The 15733-nt window shown below is 37.5% G+C and overlaps 1 protein-coding gene across 1 annotated transcript in view; it reads left to right on the forward strand.

The window, feature by feature from the left end:
* Nucleotides 1–15733, forward strand: part of LOC145991991 (dexamethasone-induced Ras-related protein 1) — a 542058-nt gene that overhangs the window by 89322 nt on the left and 437003 nt on the right. Inside the window, exon 2 of the mRNA XM_083127981.1 lies at nucleotides 9047–9419. Coding sequence (XP_082984107.1) covers nucleotides 9229–9419 — 191 coding nt within the window. The 5' untranslated portion in view covers nucleotides 9047–9228. The remainder of the gene's footprint in view (nucleotides 1–9046; nucleotides 9420–15733) is intronic.

The raw sequence follows: 15733 nt of genomic DNA on the forward strand, positions 1-15733 counted from the left end.
AAGAATGTAAATTCTTGATGTTGCTTTGCAATTTTCTTCAAGGCTATGATGTTTATGACTCCCACAGTTAGTTTTTATGCAGATTTAGCAGTAATTGAGTATTTTATGGCTGATTTAAGATTAGTTTCTTTCCCAAGAATGATCATTTTTTGACAAAATTTGGATTTCAAGTTACAGCAATTCAAAACTATGAAACAATACAAGTTTAATATACTAGATTTGGGTCATTTGTGGTTCAATTGTTATTATTAAGTTTGAAGAGATAAAGAATTGGTAATATTTAGTTGTTTTTATGCTAAAAATCCATTCAATCATCATTTCTTTGTAATTAGGTAGGTAGAATTATGGATTATTGACAGAAATAAAATAAAAGGTTAAAATCAAATTATGATACTGCACGATTGCACAAGTTGCAGATGTTGTATTTAACTTGACATGTTAAAAGAAAGATGAAGCATGAAATTTTTTCTGCGGAATGCCGAGGAGTTTTCTAAAAAAATAGATGGAAACACTGATTTTCACTCATTTTAACGATTTGGATGTTACAGGACATATTGAGCATTCACTAAAAACCTTTATGCTAGTTCTGAGCAAATAATATGAAGTAAAAGCAATTTTTCTTGCCAAAATTCAATCTGTTTTACGGCATTCTCCGAGGTTACATTTATAAAAAAACTGATTGGTGCTGACATGAAGAATGTAAATTCTTGATGTTGCTTTGCAATTTTCTTCAAGGCTATGGTGTTTATGACTCCCACGGTTAGTTTTTATGCAGATTTAGCAGTAATTGAGTATTTTATGGCTGATTTAAGATTAGTTTCTTTCGCAAGAATGATCATTTTTTGACAAAATTTGGATTTCAAGTTACAGTAATTCAAAACTATGAAACACTGCAAGTTTAATATACTAGATTTGGGTCATTTGTGGTTCAATTGTTATTATTAAGTTTGAAGAGGTAAAAAATTGGTAATATTTAGTTGTTTTTATGCTAAAAATCCATTCAATCATCATTTCTTTGTAATTAGGTAGGTAGAATTATGGATTATTGACAGAAATAAAATAATAGGTTAAAATCAAATTATGATACTGCACGATTGCACAAGTTGCAGATGTTGTATTTAACTTGACATGCTAAAAGAAAGATGAAACATGAATTTTTTTTGTACGGAATGCCGAGCAATTTTTAAAAAAAGTACATGGAAACACTGATTTTCAGTAATATTAACGATTTGGATGTTACATGACATATTGAGCATTCACTAAAACCTTTATGCTATTTCTGAGCAAATAATATGAAGTAAAAGCAATTTTTCTTGTTCAATCTGTTTTACGGCATTCTCCGAGGTTACATTTATAAAAAAAAATTGATTGGTGCTGACATGAAGAATGTAAATTCTTGATGTTGCTTTGCAGTTTTCTTCAAGGCTAAGATGTGTATTTTACTTGTGCAAAATATTGTTTTTTGAAATGAAAATTCTGACCAGAATTGATATTATGACATTATATCCTTTCAGGAAAAAATGAATGTTACTGCACTCCAACAAGAGGTTATAGCGGAGAACCTGCAATGAAATACTTCTTAACAGAACAGAAGCAATTGTATTTTGACAAATTTAGACAAATAAAGAATATATTTTATGAAAAAATATTATTTTTACGTATAATAATGTTTCTTTGATGTGATGCATGTCCAATTTTTAGAGTTCAATGGTGACATGGATAGTGTCTGATCACTCGCTGGTGTAAAAAAATGTATCAAAGAATGCTTATTTATATTTATTTGTTCTTTGAATTGATGCTTTAAGTCCACTTTATGCATAAATAGGGTAATCGGGACTGGACCTACAATTCAAAATGGGATCCGTATCACTGCAATGTGCCTCTACCAGAGTTTCGAACCAGAAATCCCTTCATTACAAGGAGCTTAATTCAATTTCTCAGTGTATTCTGAAACTGGCCAACCCATCCTAACCACTATAACAACGTTGAAAGTCAAACATGGGTGAAATATAAATTATTAAAAAATAATAGAAATGAGAACGTATTATTATATCTTTGAAGTAATAATTCAATGGAAATTGCTCACAAGTAACATTAAGATAATTAATTTCTCTAACTAGTAACCACAACCTCTGATACACGCTGCACATTTAATATTATAGAGAATGTCAAAACTTTTCATTGATTTATAAATTTTTAGTTATTATTCAATTATATTATTCGTATTGTTACTGCCAAAAAATTGCTAAAATTTAGCTTGTCTCCATTTTACACCTGTGAATTGATATTTATTTCCCAGTTGTGGTTACTGGTTCATTTACTGAATTTATTTTGTGGTCAAAGTGTATCTACATTTCTCCAATTATGTAAGTATATAGGATATTATTACATTCATTTTGAATTTTTATTTGAGATTCGTAAAAGGTGAGAATGTCACATAGTAAATTTTAGTATCCGAAAGTTATATTTGAAGACATATGCTCAATTTGTGATGTTTGAAATTAATTTTGAATATTGCTGCGTAATTCTGAAAGTTCGAACACCATATAGGTTGAAAACCATACATGTGGAACATGTATTCTGTCCAGGAAAAATGTTTTATTCATACAGACACATTAGAATAGAAATTTCAGATGACCGTGACTCATAGAATCATGAATGGATTTCATACAACACTAAAATGCTTCCAGCTTCTCATCTATTAGTAGAGGGGACGGGAGCATTATGCTGATCACAGCACTCAAATCCCACCTTCTTTGTTGGTTGGTGCTTTTAAGTCCACTTTATGCACAGTAAGGCTAATCGGGACTGGACCTACAGTTTAAAGTGGGATCCGAACCACTTGTGCCTCCACCGGGTATCGAACCCGGAACCCCTTGATTACAAGGCAATGACGCTACCACTGCGCCATGGGAGAGGCCCCACCTTCTTTGTGACATGGTGCAACAAACCACGGAGAGCTTATTATTACATGTAAAACTTTACACACATTTGAAGGTAGTTTAGGATTTGGTGGCGAATACGAGTATTTTTCTTTTTTTTTTTAGTTGTAACTGTTGTCTGGTTTGAATGAATGTGTATTTTGTAATTTTATGCACTTTTTCCCCCCTCGAGAATAATTGTAGCAATTGAGATACGTGGTCATTTGAGGAGAGGTAAAATAAATATAATTAAATATCATTCCTAATTAGGTATCAAACATTGTGAATTTTATTTTCAGGAAATGATTTACAAATAAATATTGAAATAAAGGGGCTTAACCCCAATAGGCCCCCTTAAATATTTCACTCGTGAATACAGTACTGATTCCATTGAATATAACCGTAATGTAAAATTATATCACTGTAATGTAGCTGAAATATCACAAAACCTTACGGAAATGTATTTGTAATGTTACACTGACATGTTTCTGCAATGTTACATTGACACGTTTCTGTAATGTTGCACTGATATGTTTCTGTAACATTACGAATGTTATGTTAGATTCGCGGACATTTTTACATTGCTGAAACATACCTGAAACATCACAGTAATGTTTCGCAATGTTGCTGCAATGTTACAATGTTTCACGAGTTACGTATCCGTAACATATCTGAAACCATGTTGTGCTGTATGGGTATTCTCCCAAGGACGCGCAACTGCTGCGCATGGCAGGTTGTTTGAAATAAAATCAGTCCCGGTCATATTTGAATGACCTAGTATGTTTTTTTTCGTATTTATGTCTACTTTAAGGACAGATAGGTTAATCGGAACTGAACCTACAGTTTAAAGTGGAATCCGAACCATAATGGTCTCCACCGGGAATCTAACCCGTGACCCCTTGATTTCAAGGCGACGTCGTTACCACTACGCCATCGGGGAGACGGTATGAATCGGTATGTGTGCGTGTCGCCCTACACCTTCGACAGATATTCACAGTGTGCAGAGGACATCAAGACGAACAACTTTTCTTGGTAACGTCTTTTAATTTAGGTATCCTTTCGACTCTGTAAGTCCTAGAAAATACTTAATCATCTATCCACATGCATGGGATACACACACAACACAGATTCACCGTTGCCAGTGTCATACATTTTTCTGTCGAAACATAATTATGTAGCACAATGTGGGAACACCATGTCAGCAGACACGTAAACAATGTGAAATCGTACGGTCTAGTCCTCTCTCTCTTTGTTTACTTATTACACGTATTTGCAGTGAGTTTTCGAAGCATATAAAACAGTGTACACTATACAATTATAGTATTAATTTATAAATACAGAAAATATAGGAAATTATTCAATGAAGAGAAAAACAAAAACTAATAATGAAAACATAAAAAGAGAAGAAATATATAGCTAAACAATTTCATAACTTTCATATGGGAAGAAGGAAATGAGGTAAATAAAGACAGTATATAGCGACCACAAGGAAAAGAACCTTCGGCCGGGCACCTCCCCCTCCATTGCTTCAACTCGGGCCATAAGGAACGCTGCTCCACTATGCCCCTCCCCTCCACGCGGGAGTACAGTGCACAGGAGTCGCGGATCTGTGCAGGCTCCTTTGCCTGTAATAGCAGTACTCATAGGTAAATTTCCCATTTTGGGGAAGGGGCAAATTTGGCCAAATTTCTCTCCTTTCTGAAATTTTTAAGCAGTTGTTTCCACTCTTTACTCGCCAGAAATGATAATGGATTTTGATTCGTATCTCGCCTCGTTACATTTCGGTAGACCGATATATTGGTGTTACTAGATTGTAGAGTGGGATAATTTACGATATTACAGATAATTACTTTGTCGCCTAGTAACTGGTTGTTTGTGTGGATTTACTGATAATTATTTTATAGGAACGTACATTTTTGGCTGGTGCCTGTAGTTGTAACTTCTCTCTACATGTATGAGAAGTCGTGTGCTCTCTTTTTGATGTTACAAATAGCCCAATTTCTTTCATTTTCTCCACTTTCAAGATGTGATTTCGATTAATCGCATATAGTACAGAAAAACACTATTCAAATAAGAGCCTAATATATGCTTTAAAACACTAATTTGCGGATCAAATGTGAATATGTGCACATACAGTTGAACTGCTTTATTATAGGTGCTGCACATGAACACGTATTTTGTTCATATGATTCGAAAGAGATATGTTTTTACCTAGGTACTAATAGAATTATTAACTTGCATGCTATTTTTTGTGGATGGTACTTGTATTTGTGTCTTAGAATCGTTCCCTTGCATCATGGAAAATTATACCACCCATAAATTTTAGGCATGTAGATTTTTCAATATTTAAAATTACCTTTTTATAACTTACTTGATGTGCAGTTTAGGAGGCAATTATATGTGTATCAATATAATCTCAAGTTATTGTCTGCAATATGATTCATAAACATATTAAAAAGCTTTGGGCGAAGAATTGACACTTGTGGAAACATTTAAGCTGTTTTAGATGAAGTTGCCTACTACGTACTGATATTCCTATTGGCATGAATAGCTTAAACTTCACCTATATGTAAGCCCAGGGGGATTGAACAAATGTAATGTCTAAATTAATTCATTTGGCTGAACAGTGTCAAATGCTTTATTGATATCTTGGGGTTTAACACCTTTACAATGCAATATCTGCCTTCAGATATTCAACAGGTCATGTAGCAGTAACTGGGTTGAGTGATTCTGCCTGAAAGCGAATTGTCTATCTGCCAATAGTTAGCTAAAATGTAATATTGTTCTTGCTGTTCATCTACTCTCAAGAATGCAATTTAATGAGAAGTTATTGATATGGACCTGTAATTATTGACTTGTAGTGGATACTCCCTTTAAATATTTTGATTTGGAATTTTAATTTAAAATTTTGGGTGCGTCAGCACTAAGGCTATTTTGCACCCGTCACATTATACGGGGTCCAGCCCCTTATCGTTACAAATAACAACTCTAACGTTGCAGAACTAAAATCATAAAATATTAAAATCTTCTGACTTTCTTTAAAAGCTGAGACTGTAAAGGGGCACTCAGCACACATAAGGACAAAAGAACAGGACAATACAAAAAAAAAATACTGGCCATGGGGCCAGTCGCCAGAGCCTCGTTAGTCTTCAGTCCAGGGTGTACTAACGTGGAAGTGAGGTTGACATTTGGGTGTACTACGTGGAAGGTCACCCCTTACACCCCTCCCTTTAAATATAAGTGTGAGTGTGACCCTTGTACGTTTCCATCCATTGGAGAAAATGCTGCTTTGTAATAATGAACGAATTATATCGGTGAAAGGTGCGGCAATCCGCAGAGTGAGCAGATTGATTATTCTATTACTTGTTCCTGTAAAATCTGGACCCTTTTCTGAGAGATAGAAGGATTTGCAGACCATTTGCGACGAGTTTGAAATGGAAGCTGGATTCTCGAAATTGGCTGTCTTCTTTATACACACACACGCACACACACACACACACACACACACACACACACACACACACACACACCCCACACACACACACACACTTCTGTTCAGCTCTAAATCGCTAGTCAATGCCTTGGAAACAGACTTACGTTTATTAACAAAGGAGTAATCGAGTATATTCGTCAGTCTCACAGATTCGGTAATTTCTTCATTTTTGCGTTCAATAGATGTGATGGATTACCTTAAATCATGTATGCATGGGTGTTGGATATCTTACTATTTTACTATTATCATAGGTCTTACCAAGAGGTATTCACCAAGGACGCTTGCAGGATTTTTTCGTGTATTTTACCTTTATTATTTTACAAATCATTGAAATTGAGTGAAAATACCTTGGCGCTCTTGACAAATTCCCACTTGAGTCCACAATTTAAATGCAAACTGGATTTGCCTTTCTTCCTTTCCATAAACATCTATCACTTAAGTGATGAACTTTTCTTTATCTTTTTGTATTTTTTCACGATACATAAGACATCAAACAGAGACCACTTAATCTGTTCTGCTTCAAGGAACCACTGATTCATATTTTTGCGCGTCAATGGGCACTGCATAAAAGTAATTCAAAACGACCGTGCGTGAGTTATCAAGTTTAAATGCCGACTTCCAGAAATTATTTCCGATTTTTCGGAATCCCGAAGAGTCGAGATATTCCAAAGGATCGTATTTGAAAGTGGTTAATTCTTAGTAATATTTGCGCTAAAGGATCTAAAACTTCTTGAAATTAACAGTTTTTATCCCAACAGTGCAAAAACTATCACCAAGTTGAAAAATGTCGAGTTATCCGTGTATTGTTTACAATAAAATATCGCCATTCGAATTACATTGTCTTCTCCCAGGTACCTCAGGATCAGCAAATGCCCCCGTCCCCACACACAGACTCCCTTTGCGGATGACCATGGTATTCACAATCCAGAGTACAAGCTTGTATGTATTTGTTGGTTGCACAGTGTGTTCGTTGCATTCTAAAAATTATTGTGGTTTTCCGACAGTCACTGCAATCATGAGTCTGTATTGCATGCTGACAGAATAGAAAACTACGTTTTTCCTTAGCTTGTAGCGTCGAAACAAAACATCAAGAAAAAAAACATTACTAATAAAGGTTCGTCCTCTTGTCCTTGCGTTGCTTGGTTACTCAGCGCTTCGAAACTAACTTGGATGTCTTTGATGCAGTCAACAGCTGGTTGAGCACAGCCTTTCTTCGACGAAGGACTTTCAAGGCACCTGCAACGGTACAAGAGCCTGAATTTGAGTGGCGAATATGTCGATATGTAGAGAACTTCTGAATGTCATATTATTTCCCTTTCTATTTTTATGAGGCAATCGGAAGTTCATTTTCTTTTCGCGTTTGAACGTTAGTTGGTGTCAGAAGACACGACCTGACTGTTGGCTGTCGATATTTCCTTTGAAATATGAATTTCACCAGACGTTTTCTTTTTAAGATTACGTACATAACACATCTGTGTCAAGCACCCAATATAAACGCCCGTTCTGTAACGATCGACAGAAATGCATTAAATTATTTATTCGGTTGTCAACATTTCTGTCCGACGTTACATTTCTTAATTTTAGATGATTTCAAGGACGTCACAAGAGAATTTTATTTGGGGCTGCCACCCTGGTCATCTTAACGCGTTATAAAGCTAGAAAATCCAGGTTCGAATCTTGGACCGACATCCGTGGTGGAGTGGTTAGAGCAGTACGCTACGACTCCAGGGGTCCCGGGTTCGAATGGGGTGTTCTTTGTGAGTGTGAGGGTCCTTTTAATTTGATCATATTATCACTCATCCTGATCTTCCCGATTATTCAAAAGTTTCAGAAGAGCGAAGTAAAATAAACCACCTCAATCAATAAATCAATCAAATCCTGGGTTAGATACAATGGTAGGTAATCCATTAAGTAATGAACTCTGATGGGCTTAATTTGTTTAGCTCTGGAAACGCTTGCCATTGGCTTTGCTTGGATTTTGAAGTTTCTCTGGTTGGTTTGTGGTATTCCGGAGAAATATGTTCCACATATGGCAAATCATTCTTTTCACAGTCGATAATCATCGTTTCTTTTATACTCTTGTTCCAATAATCTTCGATGTTGTTACCGAATAGAATAGAATGGTTTTTATTTAAGTTGGTGTGTTTCTTCCTCATATGCCGACCCTTGTCAGAGATACAATAAATCAATAAAAACAAAGAAAGAAGAAAAACATAATAATCATGATAATACAATAAATAGAATATAAAGATTATACAATGATAAAATAATACATTGAATTGATTAGTATGTATACTGTGGTGTAAAGGTAAGTAATAACTCATTAGCAGTGCATTGTGTGTGTGTGGGGGGGGGGATATGTATGCGTTACATGATGTGTAAGTGAAGGTGCAATTATTAAGATATGTAGGTTAATGTAGTTGTTGTGACAATTATAATATACATAATATAATATACATAACATAATATATATAACATAATAAATATAATTTTGGTGTCTGTAATTCGGTAATAACCCTCATTCACAAAATGCAGAGGAACACAATCACAATTGAAGTGTTTGTAAAATATTTGAATTTTAATTCTAAACTTTTTTTTTTTGTTATATTATCAGAATTTTCTCTTATTGCAGATGCAATGTGTACGTAAGCAGCCGAAGTGAGCTCGACAAGCTCGGCGACCGTTGACATAAATGGCCGCAGCAGCCTGCTGAGGTCGACGGACCGAGCGCCCAATGTTGCCAACGGTCTGCTGAAGACTGCCGCGTGCTTCCGGGCGGCGTTGGTCTGGTGGCATTGCCGCACGGGCCCGGAAATGGACGATCCGGGATCGCCTGTGGCCGGAGGCTCCGGCATGACTTCCGCCTCCAGCTCCGTGGGGGTGATGTCCGGACCCGGACCGAGTCCCGGAGGATCGGACGACGGGTGCAAGCCTCCGGCGAAGAACTGCTACCGGCTGGTGCTCCTTGGATCCTCGCGGGTGGGGAAGACGTCCATCGTCTCAAGGTAAGTGCTCAATTTTACTGTTCCTTCAGATACATTAGAAAAGGCAGGTTTGAGTTTCAAACCGGTCGATGTAACAAGGAGAGGGCATGGCTTTGGAAACTAAGTTTGGGAAGGGACTCCGTGTAGTGGTAGGATACCCTTACGTATTTATATGCCAAAGTTCCAGAGCGTACAATCCAGCGATTTACGAGAGAAAGTGATTGAAAGTTTCGATGGATTCACAATAAAATCTTCTCAGGAATTAACAACACATAAAACGTGTTCACAACAGCAGCTTACAGCCCCCGCGGTGGAGTGGTTAGCACATCGCGCTACTACGCCAGGGGTCCCGGATTCGAATCTCGGCCTGGGCATGGATGTTTGTGAATGTACATTCATCAATTTCATTGTATCAATACTCATCCTCATCTTCGGAAATTAGCCAAACGTGACCAAAGAAGCAAAGTAAAATAAAGCAAACAACAGCAGCTTACAGATATGCAAGCTGTTCAGTTTATATGCTGGTATAAATTATGAGATGTTGAAATACATTGCATTTGTTCTGGAGAGGGTTTGGGTACACAGAACTCTATTGAAATGTTGGAAATCCAGCTAGCCTCCGTGACGAAGAAGTTATCGTAGCGCGTTTTGAATCCAGTTTCGAATCTCGGGCAGAGCATGATCGTTTCATTGTGTCTGTTCTTTCTTCAGCTTCATCTACTCTTCATTATTCGTTATCGTTGCGTAGAAAAATTGAAATTAAAAAGAAGAATTCAAATAAAATTGTGTAAATGGTATACGTCGGTAATATAACTCTATCATGAACGTATTTTTGTTGTCTCGTAACATTACATTAAATCTTCCATTGACAAAGAAATTTTAGTACCACCTCTATTCTAAAGATACAGTGTGTGCTTTCATATTTAACGTCGCATTTCTGCCATGTTTGGCTAACTTGGTTTCGAGTACATGCCTCAGAGATCTCATTATGATACATTCTCTGGGTGACCAAGGTCAGTGTAACCGCCAGATATTGTTATGTTACACTTACTACACGGGAATGTGTTTTTCTTTACAATTTACATGGATTCTATATGCTCGTCAATTTTTCTGTACGCAATATTCAACCATAATTTTCCAGTAGAAACCATATACTATTGTACTAATATTGACCATGTTTTAAAGAGTTCCATACATATTTTGCAATTCTCGCTCTCAAACCACTGACCGACCAAGTAGACATAGAACCCTCCGAGTTTTCCATTTTCGGGTTTTCCAACTCTAAGCACCGTTGATCTTAATTACGCTCTGTTCCGGCAATCATTGGAGCAAAGTCGCACATAACGGTAAGAAATGGATTGAAAGCAAGTGGGTGGAGCAACTACAGAAGGTTGTTCGGGATCTCTGGTGACGGTTTTGAAAGCCGCTGGCGGCGCTGTTATCAACGTCAGTCCGTCCAAACGGTGCATGCTGAGTCACGTCAGTACCGAGAACGCATGTGCAGAGTGTTGTGCCATTTACCTACAACGATGCCGAAGGAAATTGAACCATACTGGGAGGGCTACATAACAGCCCTTTCCGATGCGAAATATAGCTATTCGGCAATCAAAGGAATGTGCAAGAAGCGTGGTTTTGTGATATCGAAGAACGGGATCGGTGCGGTATTCAACAAAATAGGCAAAGACCGACTGGGCCTAATTCCACAGGGGAAGAAACAGGCAAATCCACGAGCAGCTACGAGTCGTACACCGGACATAGTGAGAAAAGTGAAGGCCCTTGTGTCAGGTGGTAACCCTGCCCCCCAAAGAAGTATCGCACGTAAGTTGGGAATGTCTGTGTCAACAGTGAACACCATAATCAAGAAGGACCTGCAACTAGAAATGCGGCATAAGCGGCTAGTTCACAAGCTGTTGCCTCGTCACATTGCGGAACGTCGACCGAACGCTAGAAAGCTCTATGAGACCTATCTTGCAGGAGAGAGATGGAAAAATGTGGTGACATTAGACGAAGCATATGTCTACCTTAGTGACTGTCACAAACCCCGCGCGATTTACTACCGCCCTCGCGACAAAAACAATTATCAAACATTGTATCGAGAATGCCAGGAAAGTTTTCCACGGGGTTTCATGATCATCGCTGGATACTGCTATAATGGCAAGCTAGCAATTCGCCGTGTAGCTAATAATGTGAAGGTGAACTCCACGTACTATCAGGATGAGGTTTTAACACCCATTTATAACATAGATATCCCGGCACTGTATGGGGGGGCCAAAAACCAGGTCTGGGTGCACCAAGATAAAGCATCCAGCCATACCTCCCGTTCGACTCGTCTGTTCTTACAGCGAATGGAGGTGGAAACTGGCATCCGTGCAATTCCTTACAGCGACATTCCGGTCAAGGCGCCAGATGGGTCACCCATGGACTTCTGTGCATTTGGACTCCTAAAATGGGCCTTAGGAAAGAGACGTCCACGCACTCTCAATGGCCTATGGAAAGCCTGTCAGGAGGAGTGGGAAACGTTGGACATGATAACTCTTTGGAAAAGTCTGTTGCAATGGAAATTACGTTGTTGGGCTATAGCGCGGAATGCTGGTTTTCCAATTGAGCATGATCGTTGGTGACGACATGGGTTTTCATGAACTTATCACCCTTCCAACATTGTCCTCAGAGATCCCGAACGACCTTCTGTACATATGTCCGCGCTGCTGTAATCGGTAGGTAGCTGCAGCCTCGTTTCCCTTCCGTGAGCTCACTTTCCCTCTCATGCATTCATTGATCGAGTCCTCTCCAGTCACTACTTGTACAGAAGACTTGTTTTCGTTCGCTTGCTCCATAGTTTCCCGGGACAAAGTGTAGTGGTAGTTGTGTCAATTCAGCACATGCTAGAATGTGGAATGTAACTTGTTTTTCATCATTATCAGTCAACAGGCTCCGCTGGCACTGACTGAAGTGGAAGTTTCAATATCGAGAACAAAGCTTTCATTGACTGAATAGTGCCTATCTTAAAATTTATAAAAACAGACTCTAGATTCCAACATAGCACGTTGTTCTTCACAGTTGTAATTGATGTGAAGTACACATCACGCTTCTTGTTCGGTAGAAGTGGGTAGGTGAATTTTCTAAATCATATTGGATTCTTCCAACTTCCTACCAGCACTTCATCTTTATCCTTAGCACCCGCGGGACTCTCGCTGCCTAATTTGGAGCTATATGAATGTCCATTCCGTGCAGCACTCAATAGATTCTATATTCGTGAAACTGTAACTAGTAATTTTGGGCTTGCAAGGTCACTGGGTATTCCTTACAGCAGTCAATAGATTCTGTCTCCGTGCAAACGTCACTAACTAATTGGGAGCTCCCTGTGTCATTGGCTGTTTCTTGCAGTAGTCAAGGCGATTTCTCTCCAGGCAAATTGCACTCAGGAACTTTGGTAACGAACTAGGTTAGTTACGACCACGACGTTGAATTTATCAGTTGAAATTGATAAATATTGATTTGGAAGGAAACTTCTAGACTAGGACTCGAATGTAGAATCTTTTATGACGACATTGTGAATCGATCACCAACCCTTGGCAGCATCTGAACATGAGAATATTACCATATTTCATAAAGATATTTCACAGCAGACTGGGATTTGAAATAAAAATATTCACGAGGAATGTGTATGTCCCTAATTATTTGATGGCTTGTGCTTAAATGTGTAAAAGTTTTGGAATTTTGAGGGCGAGGGTTGGGTGACCAAATACAGATATACATCTTAATGGCCACACGCACATACGTGTCGTATATATCGATGTATGGAAGTTCGCAAATCCCCCTTCCCATACACACAGAGCTGCATTCATAGGAGCTATATAGAACTTCCAAATTAAGTTAACCTGGAAGATAAAGTTGCACCAACGTCTCATAAATATTTTCTTTCCTGAAATAGTCCTTAGCAATCCCAGGTATTAAACTTGAGCCCAAAAAATTGCTTTATATTTGAAATTCAAATAAGGAGAGACTTTAGAACCTCGTTTTCATCAATGAAAAAGAGAGGAGAGTTGTGTCCGTTGCATTTTAACAGAATTGAAACCCAAATATGTGAATCTCTTATTCAGATGTCGAGTTATTCGCCAAAAACAACAGAACCGAGATTGCCAAGTGAAAAAAGTGGTAGTTGATTAGAACATGAATGCTCGTTCGTTTTATGGTTTATCTTCAGTGGAAGATAAACCTAATGTTATTGAATTGGAAGCACTGTTGAGCAAATGCCACCATAATTAGTGATGCGTACATGCATAAAAAGAAAGGGCAGATTTTATTTTTAAAATGATGTACTTTGCCTACGACAAGTTTTGCGATCTGTGACAAGATCACAAGTATAGTTCATTTAAAAAAGAGACTGCGAAACAGGCCAAAGAATCAAAATAGCAGAGAGAAAAAAGGACACAATAATATTACATGAGTAAGGACTGAGTGTCATAAAGGTAACCGTGAAACGAACTAAGGCTGAACGGGTTAATCACCAAACAGATTAACGATAAGCCTCAAAAGAATTACCTGCGATGGCGTAATGCTAATGTTGTCGCGGGATGTTGTCACAATGGTTCGGATCCCACTTTAAACTGTAGTGTAGGGCCAGTCCCTATTAGCCTATCTATGCATAAAGTGGACTTAAAACAACAATTTAAACAAACAAACAAGAATTTTGTTTGAAATTTTTAATCGTGAAACGGAATAGTCCAAAGACATAAATCGTTAATTTTAATCACGAAGGAAATGATTATGTAATAAATAGGTCATTAAATTAAATAAGTTACATTTTACCATGTTAATTAACAGGGAACGGATTTGTATGTAAATACATATTTATGTACGAAGCTGAAATTACTTATATTTTGTATTTTCTTTGCGCATCCATGGCATGTAAGCTCGAAAAAATTAGTTTCTATATTCCCTATTTGTACATACATTAGGTTTTGGCTCATATTTTATATATTTTAGTCGTTATAATTTTCATATTTCAGAACAGTTCTCAACATATACTCAGTAATCGCGCAATAAGTACAATGTCCTCGTGTGACCGAAAGAGTTGGGTGCATTTCTTGCGAATAACTGACCATTTTGAATACATTCCTATTACTTCTTGTGATATTTAACGCAGTTTTAGTCAATATAAATCCATCTTTAGAGACAACAGAAGGAAAGTCACGTTCAAAGATTACAACAAAATTTTGTTTTTAATTGTTTTGAAAAAAGAATATGAAAGCACATTTTGTGTTGTTTTACAATTTGTATCAATGTAAGCGTACTGTATTTTATGTAACTCGTGTAATGTCTTATATTATTAAAAAGATAAATTTTTACAGTCTAAAGTCCATATTTAACTCCATATTTTGCTGAAAATAACTAAATATATATTACATATTTAGCATATTTTTACTACATATAAACCCGCTCCCTAATAATTAGAATTTTTATTTTTTTTCTCATAACCACTGCATTCTAAGTAAATATACTTTAGAGTGCTATGTATTAATAACACAATATCAGGAAAATATTTAAAATTGACTTTTCCGAAATTTATTGGAAAATAACTTTGCTCTATAGTTCATTGGTATGGGGAAACTTTCCATGCAGCAAGAAATCTGGCATGGGAAGGCGCAGTCTGCCTTCATACATGTGGCAAAAGTACAAGGATTGTTATAGTTTGTCAGATCACACATGCAGTACGTGCATCAGCTTTTTGCTTGCGCTCTTACTTAGATAAAGTGGCACACTCAACAAAGCTAACGAGTTATATAGTAATTAAAGAGAGACTGTCGTTACTTTTAAAATATTTGACAATTTGTTGCTTATTAAAGCAAAGAGAGCAGCCTGCGTGATATGAATTCGTGATATCGATTCCGTCAACGGAGGTTTCGGGTTCGACTTTTGTCCTGAACATTATTTTTTTTTCGATTCATCTTGTTCTTTGGAAGAGAGTTGCGCCAAAAGATGCCGGCATTCATGAAAGTTGTGCGAGACAGTTTACAGCATTGTATGGCTCACAAAACGATCGTGACGGCGGCTGGTGTTGGAACCGCTTTAGACACTAAATATAGCGATATTCATGTTCCAAGAACAGCATTTTATCATCAGTGTTCTCTACTTTTGTGGAATGACATCCAGATATATTCATCGTCATTTGGGCCGGCCACCGTGGTGAAGTGGTTAGCACATCGTACTACGACGCCACGGGTCCCGGGTTTGATTCCGGGCCTGGGCATGGATGTTTGTGAGTGTCCATTCATCAATATCATATCATCACTCATCCTCAAATCAGCTAAAAGTGGCAAAAGAAGCGAAGTAAA

This window comes from Lepisma saccharinum, chromosome 9, assembly GCF_977018435.1.
Source record: "Lepisma saccharinum chromosome 9, izLepSacc3.1, whole genome shotgun sequence".
In the NCBI taxonomy this organism is placed as follows: Eukaryota; Metazoa; Arthropoda; class Insecta; order Zygentoma; family Lepismatidae; genus Lepisma; species Lepisma saccharinum.